General features: G+C 41.9%; 3 protein-coding genes across 6 annotated transcripts in view; 2 read left to right on the top strand and 1 right to left on the bottom strand.

The window, feature by feature from the left end:
• The window catches only part of rxrgb (retinoid X receptor, gamma b), a 31,287-nt gene extending 27,173 nt beyond the window's left edge, over window positions 1-4,114 (top strand). For all 4 annotated transcript variants that reach the window (XM_013911128.1, XM_013911126.1, XM_013911129.1 and 1 more), the window contains exons 7-10: window positions 479-611; window positions 900-991; window positions 1,953-2,058; window positions 3,590-4,114. In XM_013911128.1, the coding sequence (XP_013766582.1) occupies window positions 479-611; window positions 900-991; window positions 1,953-2,058; window positions 3,590-3,737 (479 nt within the window). In that variant the 3' untranslated portion in view covers window positions 3,738-4,114. The remainder of the gene's footprint in view (window positions 1-478; window positions 612-899; window positions 992-1,952; window positions 2,059-3,589) is intronic.
• Window positions 4,115-5,009: 895 nt separating this feature from the next.
• Window positions 5,010-14,935, top strand: lmx1a (LIM homeobox transcription factor 1, alpha). The gene is made up of 9 exons (XM_005734115.1): window positions 5,010-5,244; window positions 5,334-5,379; window positions 5,735-5,915; window positions 10,673-10,893; window positions 11,295-11,473; window positions 12,072-12,149; window positions 12,532-12,613; window positions 14,077-14,256; window positions 14,428-14,935. The coding sequence occupies exons 2-9, from the start codon at window positions 5,352-5,354 to the stop codon at window positions 14,568-14,570; spliced, it is 1,092 nt and encodes a 363-aa protein (XP_005734172.1). The 5' UTR covers window positions 5,010-5,244; window positions 5,334-5,351; the 3' UTR covers window positions 14,571-14,935.
• Window positions 14,936-16,620: 1,685 nt separating this feature from the next.
• selp (selectin P) overlaps window positions 16,621-18,453 on the bottom strand; it is a 6,254-nt gene continuing 4,421 nt past the window's right edge. The window contains exons 11-15 of the mRNA XM_013911108.1: window positions 18,275-18,453; window positions 17,596-17,784; window positions 17,331-17,519; window positions 16,989-17,105; window positions 16,621-16,898 (exon numbers count right to left, since the gene is read on the bottom strand). Coding sequence (XP_013766562.1) covers window positions 16,834-16,898; window positions 16,989-17,105; window positions 17,331-17,519; window positions 17,596-17,784; window positions 18,275-18,453 — 739 coding nt within the window. The 3' untranslated portion in view covers window positions 16,621-16,833. The remainder of the gene's footprint in view (window positions 16,899-16,988; window positions 17,106-17,330; window positions 17,520-17,595; window positions 17,785-18,274) is intronic.

The raw sequence follows: 18,453 nt of genomic DNA, 5'->3' as shown, positions 1-18,453 counted from the left end.
CACGCAAACACAAACCAGTGCATGCGGCAAGCTTATGCTCACACAAATATCAGACCACACACTCATACACAGCAGTTTCCTGCAAGGGTAAGCAGTCCTTTATCCTCCCTTTCCCCCCCCCTCACTTTTTGTGTAGTATTTTCATTCAGCGTAGTTGCCGAGCCGATGTCAAGCAGTCTATTTAAGTCTTTTTTTTTTTTGTAACATCTAGTTTAATGGAGCAGTGAAACCAAAATAACTGGACCATTTGCAAGTCCCAGCAGTGCAGTTTGCTGCCAGTGCTGACCTCTGCTGGGAGATTTAACACATGCCAGGACGATAAAGTGAAAAAGTCACAAAATGGATAATTAATTTTAAGCAAGCAGGGAAATCACAGAACATGTTTTGTGTATTTAATTTACACAAACTAAAGACGGGCTTTAAAGAGACGAGTGGATCGAGATGTCACTCGTTTTTCTTGTTCCTTTTTTGTGTCCAGGCTGGAACGAGCTTCTAATTGCGTCATTCTCGCATCGCTCGGTCACGGTAAAAGACGGTATCCTGCTGGCAACAGGTCTTCACGTCCACAGAAGCAGCGCCCACAGTGCTGGAGTTGGCTCCATCTTTGACAGGTAGGAAGGATTGAAAGATGAGACAAAAAGATAAAATAATGTGACATTTTGACTCCTTCATGATTAACCTCTTAATTCTGTATATTTTGTGGTTGGAGGCAACCCCCCCCAACTGTAAATGTTACTAATGTCTTAACTGCATTCATTTCAGTGTGTTGTCATTTAAGCTAAGTACATATTTGCATAGAAATGCAAATTCTTTACTGAGAAATTATTCAAATTCTTGTACTGATTTAATTCAGTCCTATTTTTGTGACTCGTCATTGTTTCTTTCTTGATTTCCTGCAGAGTACTCACAGAGTTAGTATCTAAAATGAAAGATATGAAGATGGATAAGACGGAGCTCGGTTGCTTGCGAGCAATTGTCCTCTTTAATCCAGGTCAGTCTGGCCTCTTGAGACTGTTACATACCACCCAAAACAATATTTTCACCAGTTGTGTTATTTCACTGCTTATTTTAGTAACTGCAGAATCACTGTACTGGATTCATGAAATTCATGTGAACATATTTGTCAAGTGCAATGTTGGTCATCATAATATTATGGCTAGTTGGAGAGATTTTACTGTGCACCCATGCGTTCCTAATGGCTCAGTCAGACTAGACTAAAAATAGGATAGTAATCTACTTTATATCAAGAAAAATTAGTGATTGCCCGGATTCTTTTTGCTGATTGTAAGTAGTTGCAGCAACCATTTTCAATTGCACAGGTGTCTTGGTAGAAGAAAACAGCTTTGCTGAGCACCTGTGTCATATAAATCAGTCAATTAACCATCCTGCAGCAATTAGGTCGTTATTTGTGGAGGAATTTCTGAATCTCTGTTTAAAATTTATGAGGTTCTGGCTGGACTCTAAATGTAATGATGCATTCAGTTTCCCTTGGAAGCAGGGCTGGGAGTGACATCACTCCCAAGTTGAGTGTGTTCCAGTAGTGAAGTCAGAAAAACAGGATTTATTTTGTTCCTTAGCAAGTAGAGCCATTCATACCACGATGGGGATACAAGGTGATGCTTGTTTGGGTTTGTTGTTGTTTTTTAACTGAAAAACACAACAGCAACACATTTATGGTTCGAGCCTGCACGGTGTTCTGCATATGGCTTATTTAGTGAATCAAATATGTACAACAGTATTTTCACAGATTGAAAGTTGAGAACGCTGAAATTCAGACTTACAGCTTCAAATGGAATACACTGAATTTCTGTGTTGTTAGACAGCAACAGATTTATGATTGTTGCTCACAGTTAACAGCCATGTTATCACAAACAGACTGCAGAAAATTGACTCCATTCAATCACAAACTAGCAGAATGACTTGTGTGTTTTGTTTTGGGTCTTTTTTTCCAGATGCAAAAGGTTTGTCTAACCCAGCAGAGGTTGAAGGGCTGAGAGAAAAGGTCTATGCTTCATTGGAGTCGTATACAAAACAGAAGTACCCGGACCAGCCTGGCAGGTAGGAACTGTTCCATTACAACATCGATCATTTTTAAACACATTGCTGCACTGGATGTAAAGAATAATAAGGATGGCAGCTTGCATTATATTAGTACACAGCTCTTATGCAAGTAAAACACTTTTGCCTAACCACAACATTGCATTTAAAAGGATGTAGGCTGATAACGCTATTTGTAACTGCAAATTGTTGCCATTGACTGTATTTTTTATTTGGGAGCTGATTGAGAGCAACAGGTATTAGAGGTAAAAGCACACACTGCAAACTTCCTGAAAAGTCAACACATCACAGCTGAGATGCAGAAAGAACGCTTAAGAATATTTTGGTCACTATTGAGATCACAGTTATTATTATTATTATTACCCCATGAATATTTCACCTCACTGAAAAAAACTTTTAATGGTGAAATTATGACATAAAGTGCACATGATTGAAGGGAAACTAGCATGCCACAGCCCGGCAGTGAAAAAGATCACCACTGCAACATGTAATACTTTTTCTTGTTTGTTTTCATTAATCTAAATCATAAATCTCTGAGCAAAGAATTGATTTTTGAAAGGTAAATGTAACACTAGCTTGACTTTCTTTGAAATGGCTTACTGTGTACGGTATGTTGTCTCATGAAAAGTGAGATGTTTACAATATTAAAAAAAAAAATCTTGATATGCACTCACTATATTCTTTATTAGGAACATCTTGCTAGTCCTTTTGGGCCATATCGATATGATCGCTGCATGTCTATGATGGGATTCTCACTTTCCACCGCATCCCAAAGGTGCTCTATTGGATTGAGATCCGGTGACTGTGGTGTTTTATCCTGCTGGAAAAAGCTATCGGAAAATGGGAACACTGTGATCAATAATGATATAGTCAGCACCAATGTTCAGATAAGCAGTGATGTTTAAAGCGATGCTCAGTTGGAGCCCAAAATGTGCCAAGAAAATATCTCCCACACACACACACTACCACCAACAGCAGCCTGAATTGTATACAGGGCAGAATGCATCCATGTTTTCATGGTGTTTGCACCAAATTCTGACCTTATTATTCTAATGTCACAGTAAAAATTGTGACTTATCAAATGAGACATTGTTTGTCCATTCCTCTGTGGTTCAATTTAGGTGGCGCTCTGTCCTTTAGCAGGTGACCCAATGTGGTCTTGTTGCTGCTGTAGGTCATCTGCTTTAAAGTTTAATATGTTGTGCATTCAGAGATGCTCCCATGGATGTATTTTCTTTTTTGGACTATTCTCTGCAAACCGTAGAGATGATTGTCACCTTTCGTCCTGAACTTCAGCAGGTCATCTTGATCATGTCTACATGCCTAAATGCAGAGTTGCTGCCATGTGATTGGCTGATTAGATATTTGCATTACAAAGCAGGTGAACAGGTGTATCAAACAAAGTGGCTAGTGAGTGTGTGTAAAATATGCCTTTTTTTTTTTTTTAAACAACTTTGAACATGTGTGGAAGTGAGTTTTAAGCTCAGTTGTTCACGCCTCACTATTTGGCACGACTTTTTATTATTCTCAGGTTTGCCAAACTGCTGCTGCGCCTGCCTGCCCTGCGCTCCATCGGCCTCAAATGTTTGGAGCATCTGTTCTTCTTCAAGCTAATTGGGGACACGCCTATTGACACCTTTTTGATGGAGATGCTGGAGGCTCCGCATCAGATCACATGACACACGTCTTCCCCTTTCCCTTGTACATACTCCCGCATCATAAGCAATATGATGATGGAATTAAAAAGACTTGATTGAAATGTAAAACAGCTTATTTTGTACCCATTTAAAAAAAAAATGCAATTAAAATGTTTAAAAAAAATGTGGTTGTGGGGATGGTGGAGTCAGAACACGATAAATTCCAATAAAGTTGGTTTGGAATTTTGTAAATAGCTAATTTCAGGTGTTTGTTTCAAAAGCCACCAAATGCAAAATTTGAAAAAAAAAAATCATATTTTATTCAAAGCAGAATTGTATAAAACAAAAACCATCCCTGCATTTCTTAAACGTGTCTGAGAATTCTTACAGAATAAAGTTATTTAAAAATGTACATGAAATATTTTGTGCATTGTGTTAATGCCTTATCACATTTTCTTTTATTAGCTGTGTTTGGTATGAAATACAAAGTGAACCTGCTATTTTCACTCCTCGTCCACCAGATGGCGTCCACAGAGTGCCATCAAGACGAGAGACACTGCTTCACAGCATATTTTAGAGCTGTTTGCGCGGATTCCTGTATCCTCCTCGTGGCTACGGTCTGTCAGAGTTACATGACTCGTCGGGGCCTCTGCAGGCTTCAGCATCACGAACTGCCGGGACCTCATCACAAAGACCTTTGATTTCATTAAGACTTCTTGGTGAAGATAATCCACGAAGAAATAGGAATCTACAGAGAACAAAAAAGAAAATAAATCTACGTCGGAATATGTGCCTATACTGGAATATGTGCTTATACTGGAATGAGTCAGTATGTTGGCTGATATAACAAAATCCGCACGGGTTTGCAGTTGTCCGCAATAGTTGCAACTGGAGCTAGAATATAAAATAGCATACAGCCATATCTTGCTGACATGTTTCAATAGGAAAAATAGATGTTGTTATTTTGCAAAAATCATTGGAACCTCTATGATCCCATTTACTGCCAAAACTGGGCTAAAGTGAAACTTTGTGAAGCCACTAATTTGCAGAAAAACCAAACTGATCATTTAAAGCTTTGGGGGGGGGGGGGAATCATCACTTAAGTGTGTGACCTTTTAACCTGCAGTTTACTGTGTTATCAAATCACAATTTGAATACTACTGGCATTGAGGCTTGGCGAGAGAGACACACAAGCGTGGGGGAGAGAGCGAGTGACCGAGGGAGGAGAGAGAGTGCCTGGCAGAGAAAGAGAGAGAGAGAGAGAGAGAGGGCACCTGCACATGGAGGAAGTCTTACTCTGTTTCGCACTCGCTCTCTCTCACTCTCTTTCCCGTTCACCCCTAATAGGATAATTGATAGACAGCCCAAATAGTCAATAACTGTGGACTCAGCGAGGTCGCTGGAAGCACTAAGCAGAAACTTTGATGCGCTGCTCTCTGCTCCGAGGAGCAAGTTGCAGGGGAACTTTGAGTGGCGGAGATGCTCTGAGCAGGACTGGGAGTTCATAACCAAAATCCTTCGCTGCTGACCGGAAACTCGCATTTTACAGGTATGCCACTCTTCTTAGAAAACTCTAAGAAAAAAATCTTAGAAAAATGTTTCCCTTAAATTAAACCTTGGTGAAAATATATTTCGCAGCTTCTTCAGGGAACAGCAATGGTGGATATACCGGATACATCCTTAGGTAAGTAAACATGTATTTTATCAATATATTGAGATTAGATTCGTTTATTTTAAGCAACTTCATTTGTTTTTTTTATCAGCTCAACAGAATTACTCAGTTGCTAGAATTTAACAATTTGAAATTTTAAAAAAGTGCTAACTTTAAAATAATTGTTCAAATGTATATCGCTCTTATAAAACACGCACACATTTCCTCTGATTATAAAAGTGGAAAAGTTTGGTTAATTTGCCAACCTTCGTCTAGTTCAGCCACTTGGTTACGCAAACAACAAAATTTGCCAGTTTTCATTTCTTCAGTTTTATCCTTCTCGCTGAACCAAAATATTTACCAATTAAAGGATTTCCGTGCATTGCAGATGTGAATCGGAGGGCAGTGTGTGCCGGATGCCATCGGTTGATCAGAGACAGATTCCTGCTCAGAGTCACTGACGGCCTCTGGCATGAGGACTGCGTGCGGTGCGCAGCGTGCGGGGACGCGCTCACGAACTCCTGCTTTCTGCGGGACCGCAAACTTTACTGCAAACGGGACTATGCTGAGTGAGTTATTATTTATAACTGTTTGGTTCATAGGTGGCGTAAGTAGTAGTTCCTTTTTCACGGGAAATCACCAATTTCAACTTTAACCAAGACGTGACAAAATAAAATTTGCAACTTGGGCACATATAATGCAACACACGCAGGCATGTTAAGAAAAAACTACCTAATATTTCTCATACAGTAAAAAAAAAAAGAAGAAAAAAATATATTAAACGACTCTAACCATTAAAATGTTTGAATAAGTGTTTTAACACAACACTAAACTAATAAAGTTCTAAATAAGGTAGTAGTCGTTTTATGCAGCCTCCTGCAAAAATATAATCATGATATAGAAAAATATATATGACCTTTTCTGCCATTAAAAAAACAACTATGTTATTTGACTTCAGTTTTGATCATTTTATTCTGAGGGCCAAACCTGATGGTGTATCATTAAGGTCATTTTTGCAACAGTACAGCTTTGTCCAGACTTGACCTTGACTAAGAAAGAGTGTGTGTGTGTGTGTGTGTGTGTGTGTGTGTGTGTCTGAGAGATAAAGAAAATAACTTTCTCATAAGGCCAACATAAATATTTCTAATCCTTCTTAGTGTTGTATTGGGTAGACATGGATGCATTTTGTGTGCAGTTGTGTTTAAATGTGTATACATGCCGTAATATGACTTCCAGTAAACTTGGCACAGTGCACTGAGAGAACAAGGTGACTGTAGGAGGAAGGGGTGGCAAGGGAGCTGGAATGTAAGAAAACTATTGTATTGTGTTGCGTTTGTCCGTACATGCACATGCACACACACAATAATGTGGTCACACCTTCATGCACAACCAGGGGTAAGGCTCAACTGACACATTGTCAAAATGTGTTAAAATTTTGAGGCCCACTGACGTGGCAACTGCAAGCTGGGGACAACATATGGTCCCCCACCCATCCACACACACAAAAAATAAATAAATTAAAAAAAAAAAAAAATCACCTACTGCTCATGCCCTCCTACCTCATTCACCAGCTCATCCCCCCTCAGCTTCCAAATACACTCTGCACACCCTAAAAGGCAACAACTCACATTATTTTTGAACAATTTGGTAATGGCTGTTCTGCCAAGCACACAGGGAAGCAAGGAAATGTTTCAACACACTCATGTTGGAGACATATACCTTTAAAGGAGACGGAGTGTTTTAGAAAAATATGTAGATTTAATTTCTGTAAAACAAAACAAAACAAATTAATGTACTTAGTGTCTTCAGTGGAGATAATAACACTTGGCGAAAACACGTAGTAAAGACTTGTACTGAGAGGTAATTAGGAGTGCACAGCCATATGTCAGAAGGTCTGGTGCATCCCTACAAGAGGGACGGTGAGGATGGTGTGAACTTATTTTGGGGGACAGTGCGCTCCATGAGCCCTGGCGTTATGCGCCGTGGCATCTGGAAAGCTCTTCACACAGCAGCCCCTGTGTTGAGCAATGGGACAACGCCCAGCCGACCGTGAGTTATCTGACCTGATCAATTAGCAGGAGGCCTGGTGCCAAAGCTCCACCTCTGAGTCCACCCGTCATCCTTCCACCCCTGCTGTCCTGTCTGGAGTTACGACACCCAATAACACATGAGCACTACTTTTGACCACAATGAGGGTTTTAAAACTGTGCCAGTTTTTTTTTCTTCTCACCAACAAACTATGTCCTGCTCCCCCGTTTGGCTGATGCAAAACAAGTGTGATTATTCCATACTGTGACAACATTTGTCTTTTACCACATGCTGCATCGTCTGACTGAATCTTGCTTTGTTTTTACCTTTGTTTCATCAGTGCCGGCCATACCATGAAGCCTGGCCCATTCATGTGGTTTATAAGACAATAATGCTAATATTTGCCAGTACCAGAGGACCGTACAGATTTCAATTTTATATATATTTATGCATCTAATATGTTTCTTTTTAATAACAAATAGGAACATGAGGATATAATATATGTGCCACAAAGGAATAATAACATTAAAAAAGGGTTGAAAATTAAAAAATTAACTTATCAAAACTTATTGAAAAACATAATTAAAGTAGTTTATCTCTTTTTGGATGATCTAATGTGTGATATAACAAACAAGATGCATAAAAACATTTTTGTTTTAACAGAAATTTACTGATTTTCATTGTCTGTCCCAGTTACTGTGGCAGACAAGACTAACTTAAGCATATTTAAACTCAAGTAATCACAACCAAAAAAATAAAATAAATTCATATCATAATACTTTCTGATAGTCCTTTTTTCCTCTTTGATTTAATTTTTGATTATATCAAAACACTTTGAATTAAATTTTTTATAAAGACCAGCTGAGCAGAGGGGTTTTTGCACCTCAAGCGTGGGGGGGGGATCCATCTGTTTTTCTTCCTCTTATCCAACCCGAGGGTTGCATTGAAAAAACACAGTATTTAAGCGTTAATTATAAAGTCATCGGCAGTATGTGTTGTATTAGCTTGCAGTCATTTCCCCACATTTTAGAGAAGCCGCTGAAGCTTTTCTAACTGTAATCATTAATTTACAATAATCTGATTCGTTTAGACGACTGAATGCAGTTGTTTTTAATAATGCTTGTTTTATTCCATAGTTTATACATTGGCTGTCTGACCTGTAGTGACTCCAGTTTTCTGAAGCCGAATGCAGAATCCTGTCTGACAGCGTGTCTTCAGCTTGGTTTAGGTTAACTAAACGGTTCAGCGGGCAGGTGGACCGGACAGCAGATTGGTCGTCAGATCTTCGGTGTGACTCGCTGTGCACTTGACCTGACGATCTGTATCTGATACATAGCTCCCGCTGGTGTGTGCGTTCAGCAATGGATCCAAGTTAACCTGATCCAGAAACAAGATCTGTCTCTCTGCTTGTCCACTAGACCAGCAGTCTGTTTGCCTGACTGCCAAAGGTCAGCACTGAAGTCAGAGCAAGAACAATGAAAGAGGAGGGCTTGAGGAAAACTGTGAGTTTGTCTGTGTACATTTCTGCTAAACACTCATCTTTTTATACAGTGCTTCCGCATTAGGAGTGCCTCACCCAGACCATGTCAGTGTGGAGGAGTGCAAAATTTTGCTGACTTACTCCTCTGTAATGATCTTGTCACTAATTGCCATGTCTAAATCCAGCGTGACTGAGTGTTCCCGCTCTCCTGGCCGAGCCTCTGGGCCAATCATGTCAGCGGAAACTCTGAAATATTAAACACCTTGAGCCACTCCATAAGTATTGGAGGTACTCTTACCTTTGCATTAACGACGCTTAAGAGTACTGGGGATAATTAGACGAACTGGATAAGGCGTATAATGGAAAAGCGCTTCTCGAAACACGAATGATCTCAAAACATTAATGCCCATAGTTTCTTCTTCACTGGCATTAGCCTCATACTGAGATGTCAAATCAAATGCTTTGCGGTATCTCAGAGACCCAGAAACATTCAGGGTATTTCCTCTGCCACACTTCCTTTGAAATATTTGATTGATGCATCTTGTGTTGCCACAGGAATGCACATTCCACAGACGGTATGTTGACCATATTAAAGCACATACCATTGAAGCTGTGGGGCAGACAACTCGGATGGGTCAAGCAGACCGACCCTCCTGAGCTTCTGGGAAGGGGCTCTTAGCATCGCCATAGTGACCCCAGAGCAACAGTAAGAGGTCTTAGCAATGTCTGGCTTTAGGACGTACGAGCTCCGGAGCCTTTGACAGGGATATGTCAACATGGCTGTTAGTTTTATTTTCAACTTAAAAATTTATTTGTTTGGAAATATTGTTCTCATTTGGAATTTGAAATATATCCAAAAATTAATTAATTTGCTTAAGTTTGGGTGTATTTTTTTTCTAGGTAGTGTAAAAATTTGCAGTATCTTTGTACTATTAAGAAGAAAGTTAATAAAAACAACATTACACAATTTATTCAAATTAACTTATTAAAGTAAATAAAATAGATTCAATGTGATTAGGACATACAGAATAATAATTGTGGTTATTAATGTGTCCATGCACAGTGTTAGAATAACCTCCAATGCTCCTATTTTCTGATGGTTTCACAGTATCAAGAAAAAGACTTTTCTCATGAGGCACATGGAGTATTTTTATTTGGAAACAAAAAAGGGGAAAAGCTGTCACTTTCTCATGCCTCTGTGCTGACTGCTCTGGTGACCTAGTCAAGTCTGGAGACAAACGCCAGCTCCAGAATGATGACGCATCATCCTGCGTGACAGACCCAAAATGCGGAGGTGCCAGCCAGCGGACAATGGTCCTGCTGCTTGAGGGCTGGCTCTGTCTTTGTCTACTTCTGGTTAAGCAGACTTACGGATAATTCCACGGATAATTCCTGGGACCAGTGGCTCAGTCTCTCCCACCAGGAGATCTGATTCCACCCCTCTGCCTGGAGCCATGGCCTGCCGAGAGCCTTTCTCCTGCCTCCCCAGGAGCGCAGCCTCGGACACGGCAGTCGGAGCCACGGCAACAGTCTCTGAGGCTAAGCTCACCAGTACTGGTTGCCAGGCGCTAAGATACACACCCGACACACTAAGGGTATGTGTCTGAGTGGTCCGGGCAGGAGGGGGGGAAAGGCGAGAGAAGTCAGGCTGGCGGTTGTTTTGAGTGACAGCTCGACTCAGCAACATTCTCAGGTCCCATCTTACTGATGTGTGAGGGGGTCCTCAAGTGTCTAAAGAAAACAAAATCTCTATTCTCTGTTATTTACTCAGCTCTCACACTTTCTCTCTCTGTGCGCTTGCTTTCCTCCACTGTTCAGTCTGTTTGCAGTGCGTTGTGCAGGGTGCACAGAAGCCATCTCTCCCGCAGAGCTGGTGATGCGTGCGGGGGCCGCTGTGTTCCACCTGCGCTGTTTCACCTGCAGCGTTTGTTCCTGCCGCCTGCAGACAGGAGATCGCTGCGTCCTCAGGGAGGGACAGCTACTATGTGCCAGAGAGGGCTACCACCAATGTCTGGCCAGTCCTAGCTCTTCTGAAACAGGTACAGAAATTGCATGCTTTCATGCTGCTCTTTGATTTGTAATAAATTCACAATCCATTTTGATGATTAAATCCCACTTTAAGAATTCAAACTCTGTCCAGCATTGGGTAAAATAAGCACATTTTAGTTTGAGTAACTAACTGTAACAGTGCAATAAAAACATTGCCAAAATAATGATTCAAGTGAAGTGGTAAAATACCAGTTCAAGTTGGGACATAAAAATCATCCTGGGAGACACAGAAAAGCCCAAAACTCAGCTCGACATCAGCCAAGTTGATGTAAAGTATCTGCATTTTAAACAAAAACTAAAATTCTTATAAAAAAATATTTAAACATTGGCAGGCATGAATTTTCCTGTTTTTATGTGAATATTTTCAATCATATCTATGCCTGTCTTCTAGGTAAAAGTAATGATGAAGATGAAGAAGTTGAGGAGGAATCTGGAAGGATTGCAGGCAGAAAAGTTAAATCAGATGATGTGGAGAGCAAACGCCCCAAAAGACCTCGCACTATTCTGACCACTCAGCAAAGACGCACCTTTAAAGCATCCTTTGAGGTCTCCTCCAAGCCTTGTCGAAAGGTAAAGAAAAAAAAAATCTTCTGTTACTTTGCATTCAAGTTAAAACTATGAATCTATTTCATATGAGGACATAATATAGACTAGTGTTAGAAATTTTCATACAGCACTGTTTCAACTTTACACTTATTTTATTCATTGTTTAAGACAAGGTGCAAGGGCTAAGCCTTTTACTAGCTTGTACAATCCAGAGACCCTTTTACCTCATATTGTTGCCATTGTACCATGTGTCACCTTGACAGAATGAACAAAAAAAAGGAGAAAACTTCATTCAAAAATATGTGACATGGTTTCATGTATCTTCTGTACATTATTATCACCGTACTGCGGGTGGGTAGTTGGGCAGTTTTGTTATAAGTGACATTGCTAAATTCCTCATGAACTGACTTTAAAAGTACCAAAGTAAAGATTTTTGAAAACATAGCAGTTATTTTCACAAAACAAATAAGCATCATGAGTGTTTCTTTAAGCAGTTTCTGCCTCTTTGCTAAATTTGTGATGTGACGCAGATTTTTATTATCCTTCAAATGACCTCCTCATTCTTTTTTTTTTTTACCCTCGCATTCTGTCTTTGTGTTGCCCTCCTGAATCTTAATCCAAGGTAAGAGAGACCTTGGCAGCTGAGACTGGTCTGAGTGTCCGGGTGGTGCAGGTCTGGTTCCAGAACCAAAGAGCCAAAGTAATTCAAAGTACACACACGCGCGCACGCACACACACACACACACACACACACACTCATGCACTGCTAATAAAAGCCTTCTTTCTGCACTGTATTCGTAAGCCAGAGTGGAAATCAGCCTGGTTATCTGTTCATACAGGAAACTGATGACATCTCATGGAGAGATCACTGTAGATTAAACCCAATATTTCCTCACAATTTGGGCTCATGTGTGGCTGCCCTCTACTTCATTCTTGATACTTTACAACTGAGTGAACACAAGCATACTCCTGGGTGGTAGATGGACTGTGGAGTGGGAGGACAGTTTTTTTACAGTAGACTTGAGGATTTGACTGCACTGAGGCATTAAAGAGCTTTAATGTCTCTCGATGCATGTTTTTAGATGAAGAAACTGGCCAGGAGACAACAGCAGCAGGAGCAGCAACAGACTCAGGAGCAGTGTGAACACCCATCGCATCACACAGGTATTATTCATTATTGCTTCTCGCTGTAAGAAAATGTACCGTTTTCTCTATTTATTTATCAGTTTCTAATAGGTAATGGGCAATACCTTGACTAAAGATTTTATTCAGCCTTTAAGTTATACAAAGTTCAAATTCAATTTATATAAAGCTTATATAAGCAGACAAAAAAATACATCTATCAATCATCTGGATCACCTGTTGAGAAAGAAAAAAAAAGAAAACAAGCAGAAGAAAAAAGAGCAACATAATAAACAACATCGCGATGATCTATGTGAATATAACAGTAAATACTAAATATTAAACATTATTGTGCAGCACATAAGATCAACAGCACACAGTGTGCTTTGAGGTAGGAGCCAAAAAGGGTGTAGTTTGTGTGTATGAGCACCCGTGTGTACACCTGTGAGCATGGACGCGCTTGTATTTAAAAGGTTCCTTCATGTAATGATCTGCTAGAGGGTGTGGGGGGACCACAGCCCCATCCTCCAGGGCATGAAGCAGGTATGGAGGAGATCAAAACTCCAGACATCCAGAGACCCTCAGAACACAAGAGACCAAGGAAGACCAACAGAGGGGCAGCTGCGCCACTGTCCCAGAAAGAGCTGAGGAGAGTCCCAGATGAGGGGTCACTCAGCAGCCGCGGAGCAGAAGCCAGGGGAGGTTGCAGTGACGCGCCCGTGAGCTCCGCTGGCAGCCAGTTGCGCCAGAGTGACCGAGCCCCAGGCCGAGAGGCCGAGGGCACCCCACCCCCGAAGTGGCCCGAGCGAGCCCCAGGCTCCAGGCCCCGATAAGCGGCCACCAAGGAGTGAGCCGGTGGGTACCCGGACGCCCATCCCCAGACACAAAGAACCACCAACGCACCGATGTCTGAGGGCGTCTGCCACTGGCAGAGGAAGTGGTGGGGGGAGATGTCCCCAGAGAGGTGGCGTCTGATACCCAATCTGACATATAGACACAGACATACAGGCACACACAGATACAAACATCCATTCCCACCCTCATGCTCTCATATGCACTTACTCCACACTCACCCGACGTGGAGACAGACATAGAGAGACACTGTACACACGATCACACTCCCCAAGCGTACTCTACGAACCGGGTCTAGGTACCCTTGCCCCTGGAGCGGGGAACTGCACCAAAACCCAGGTAGTGTTACCCTTTTCCCTGCGGTGGAGAGAAGCAGACTGCCCCGGCTCGGCAGCAGCAGGGAGGCCCCACATTCCAGACCCCAATCGGACGGCCAACTCCTCCTCCTAGCCCCCCTGCTCCAGCAGGCCGCAGAGAACGGGGGTGTGAGAAGACTCCAAAGTTTAGAGCTAAAGTTTAGCTTTTAATTGTTTTGAAGGGGTTTCTGGAGTTAAAACAGGCTAAAATCATTAACAGAGAACTCTGTTACTTTAACTACATTAACTCATAAACACACAGCTCTGTGATCTCCTTTGGTTTCCTGTGCTTCATAGCGCCCTCCAGTGGCAGTGTAACCTCTGAGATGAAGCACCTCGGGTCCTCTTATGTCCATATTGAACTGCAGCAGCAGCAGATGGGAATGACCACACTGGAACAGCAGGACTGGGACATGGACCCCTTCAGACAGGGCCTGACCCCGCCTCAGATGCCAGGGGATCACATGCATCCTTATGGTAAAAGATCTCAACGCAGTCAAATCCTCAGCTTATTTTAAGCCTTTTGTAAAACAAACATGAAATAAACATAAATTTAAAAGTAAAAAAATGTACTTTTGATATTGCTGGTATTAGTTTAAACTTCCAATAGTAGTTGAGATACAAAATAATAATTTATATCTTTTTAAGGTTTCAAGAGCCTGTATGGCGATGTGGACAGAGACCCGCTGTGTCATATGGCTGACGGCGACTGCCTCTCTCTTGGCGACTCCTCGCCACTCACTCCTATTGACCGCCTCTACTCCATGCAGGACTCGTACTTCACCTCGTGAGGGTGGCTATCAGATTCAGACAGACTGAATTTATCTCAGAAATGTGGTAATTTGGTACGTGGACGTAAAATGTTAGAAGGGGACAGGGGTACACTCACAGTGATACCATGCAATACTATACCATGTTCACCTCTATACAAACCCAATTACACTCCTGCCTCTTATGCTTTAAAATCTCTTCGGAGTCTCCTGTACGTGCATGACACTGAACTCTCATTATGTTTGAATGCCAGATTATGAGAGCGTAACTGCATCTACTCATGTAAATAGTTGACTGGGTGTGTATTTGTATTTATTCTCCAAATGTGTGTGTATGCTGTTCATCTCGATCGAATTAACAATAATCAGAAAATAATAAACATGAAACGGTGATTGTTCACTATGGTGTTACTACAAACCACGGGGTGATTTGTCCATATGAAAATGGGATATTCATGCTGAGGGTTAGAGGCAGGTCAGTCCATCCTCAGTGCTTATCAGTCCGATCTAGGTGACGGGTCAGTGAGACATCTTCTCCTGGCTGTTGAATGGATCGTCAGATTGTAAAATGCTGGGCTATGACAGCCGTATGGGTCAGTGGCAGGTAAGCATCACATCCACGCCGCCATCATCAACGCTCACATTGTGCTTTTCTTGGTCAAAGGCCTTTGCTGCATTTTTCTGCCTTTTCCTTCCTTCAGTCAAAGAGGATGGGAGGAGGGGGAGGTGGGGGACCACCCAGGCGCTGTGCCCAGCTGGAATGCACCAATCATGGGAAGGGAGGTTGCGAAAACCCACGGAGGGGGCTTCAGACAACGGAGTGGCTGAAAGCTGTGTCAGGGGAGAATGCCCAGGGTGACACGGAGATATGAAGCCCTACTGTATGGAGTGCCTCCTTGCCCCAGCCGTGAACCCTCTCCTGGACCCATCTCATATTTCCCACTATGAAATCAGACCTTGCAAAGCAGAGAGCTCAAGTCAATGGTCAGGAACAATCTAACTGTCTGTCACCGTAGTACACTACTGCCAACCAGAGCTAAAGAAGCAAGCAGCAGAGTATACCTACAGTACGTCTGTGTTTCGCAGTCCCTCAGTATCTGTTTCTGTATCTGCTCTGAGCGTCTGCTGGCATGTGCATGTGCTCATTCTCATGTGTTAGATGGAACAACACTCTTTGTTGTAGGGCCTAACATAACATAATGTATTCCTTGTATCTATAGGTGAATGAAAAGAGGGGGAAAAAGGCTTAAATATCGGGGAAGAAAGCCAAGGTGGTCACCTGGGGGAGCCTTTTACCTTCTTGTCTGTGTGCAGTTGGCATACGTAGCAGGTGAGAAGACCAAAAAAAAAGTTCACACTGTGATCATACGGTCACAGCGGGTAGCAATAACCTCATTATTATTCCGATGGTAGCCAAACAGTTTCCTGTCAACAGTGCGGTTATTTATTGCACGCTCCATGCCAACCACAGGCCACAAACCCTCTGTCTTTTAACTGCTATAATTGGCTTCATGCTGTTGCAGTGCCAAGACAGATGCACACGCTTTGCTGAACGTACTCCAAAGGATGCTTGCAGATTATAAATAAAGTCTGTTTGCACACACAGACCAGCAAGGTTTAATGCAGTAGATACAGCCATACCATGGAAATGTATCATTTCAGCCACTGGACTTACATATTCACAAATATGACACACATTTCAATAATCAGTGTAATGGGTGGGGGTAGTCATTGTGGGATCAGTGCCCAGTTTGACACTGAGTTGATCACCTCCTCACCATATCCTATGATGGGAGCTTTCTGGTCACCAAATGTGCTAAATTGACAGTTAACGGCATTTCGGCAAGCCTAGAGATTTCTGGGAACATTCCCAATTGACCCCACAGCATTCAAATGCCAAATGTGTAAAATATGAATTTCTGATGACGACCTGACAGGACAGGGTTATTCCAGATTGTACCACATGATACTGGACATAGCTGAAAGAATGCTAGCAGTAAAATGGGACTGAATGAGTCGGGGAAGAGTAAACATAAAACAATGAAAAAGCAAATGAAACAACAGTTTTCTGAGATTTTTTAAAATTTTATTGACTTTTGGAAATTTTCAGGGAGGACCTAATGTAACAGCTGTAGACATACTTTATGTATCGTGGATGAAGTCTGTCATATGAATTGCTATTGCTTAAGCGAGAGCAAGTAGATGCAGTAACTACCAAGCTTCTTAGAATAATAATAATATTAACAAGCAAAAAGTAAAATCACATCTCAAAAAAGGAACGAGGTCAAAACTCAAATGCTGGATTCTCTCTTTCACCCCATGTCGGGACATCAGAAGTGATCATATTTCCTACAAAGATGAAAAGATGGGATTAGAAGTGTGCTCACCCTGCTACACCACACTGTATGTGTAAATGTGCATCACTACAGTAAGTTTCACCTGTTTTCTTAAATTGTTTCATGATCAACACAGTCAGTCCTATCAGGAGAAGTATCACAACAGCAATTCCCGCCCCTGCGCCAGTGTACAGCAACATGGCAGTCCCTATCGACATACCTGGCGTGGGATCACATAAAGATTTTAATGAAGCTTTAGGGAACTGTTCTCAGTGTATACTTCATGGCCAGCAGAAGTCATTGTTTTATAGTGTATGTTGATATTAGTTTGGGTTTTGCCTGTATCACACCACACAGTGTGCAAGAGAAGACTCCTATCTTAGAAAATGGTGTCATTTATAAATTACGGGGGAAATAACATTTTAAACTACAGAGAATAATTTACCTGTGCAGCTGGGCAGGCTGTCATTCCAGATCCCAGTGGCAGAGCAAAGCATCACTGCTGTGCCATTGAGGGTGAATCCATCTTTACAGCTGAAAACGCATTCAGAGCTAAAGCTGAAATTCCCCAGAGGATGAGAGCAATTCATAGACAGGTCTGAGGAGAAGGCACGGATGGCCTTACACTGCACAGCTAAAAAGGACAGCAACTACAATTACATAAGATCAATGAATATGTAATAACATTCAAAGTATTGCTATGCACTTACGTCGACAGGTGGGTGGATCCTGATTCCAGTGGCCGGAGGTGTTGCACATCATAGAAGATCTTCCTTTCAGCCAGAAACCTTTATTACATTTAAAGTCACACTGTGAGCCATAACTGAAAGGAGAGTTCAGATGGCTACAGTTCATCCTCCCATGCTGTGGTGATTTGGCCAGCAGGGGGCATTGGCGTGCTGTGGATAACATAAAAACAGTATAGGCTCAGTACAGCTTCACTTTTGACTTTCCGGGTGGTGTAGAGTTTGGAACTATTTAATGTATGGACACAGATTAAGAAGGACTTTATGTGGATGGCAACCGTATCGTGTTTTGGTTTATTACCCTGACAGCCTGGTATTTCTGTGCTCCATGTGCCCGCAGAGGTGCATTCAGTGTCAGGAATCCCAGTTAGCAGAAAGCCGTCCTCACAGGTTGATGTGCACCTAGAGCCAAAACTGAACTCGCCATGAGAATGAGAGCAGTCTAAAGTCCCATGAGAAGGAGGAGTGAGAATAGGACACCTTTCAGCTATAAAGGAAAAAAACTCACAGCACATAGAGAGGAACAGAGCAGATTATTAGCTTTTTTAAGAAAAAAGTGTAGCTGTGCAATTTAAATTATGGAAAAAGGAGTTTATCGGTCTGTTTCTGATACACTGGATATTGATACAAAGAGTGTTTTTACCTAAGCAATGGGGAACAGCTCTGTTCCACATGCCCATGGAGGTGCACTCTGTGATAGCTGTACCATTTAGCACAAAACCTTCTGCACATGTTGATGTGCACACAGAAGCAAAACTGTACTCTCTGTGGGGATTAGAGCAGACTAAGGACCCATGAGAGGGTGAGTTCAGAGTGGGACAC

The sequence above is a fragment of the Pundamilia nyererei genome, unplaced genomic scaffold, assembly GCF_000239375.1.
Source record: "Pundamilia nyererei isolate P.nyererei 1_Seehausen unplaced genomic scaffold, PunNye1.0 scaffold00056, whole genome shotgun sequence".
Classification (NCBI taxonomy): domain Eukaryota; kingdom Metazoa; phylum Chordata; class Actinopteri; order Cichliformes; family Cichlidae; genus Pundamilia; species Pundamilia nyererei.
Note: the sequence above shows the minus strand (reverse complement) of the source record. Positions and strands in the feature narration are given on the sequence as shown.

What these genes read in the sequence shown, in the direction of transcription:
- lmx1a (XM_005734115.1), top strand. Translation starts at nt 5,352, where the DNA reads ATGGTGGATATACCGGATACATCCTTAG. An exon ending in TGCAAACGGGACTATGCTGA is followed by an intron (nt 5,916 to 10,672) that starts GTGAGTTATTAT and finishes TCCACTGTTCAG; the next exon opens with TCTGTTTGCAGTGCGTTGTG. An exon ending in TCCAGAACCAAAGAGCCAAA is followed by an intron (nt 12,150 to 12,531) that starts GTAATTCAAAGT and finishes GCATGTTTTTAG; the next exon opens with ATGAAGAAACTGGCCAGGAG.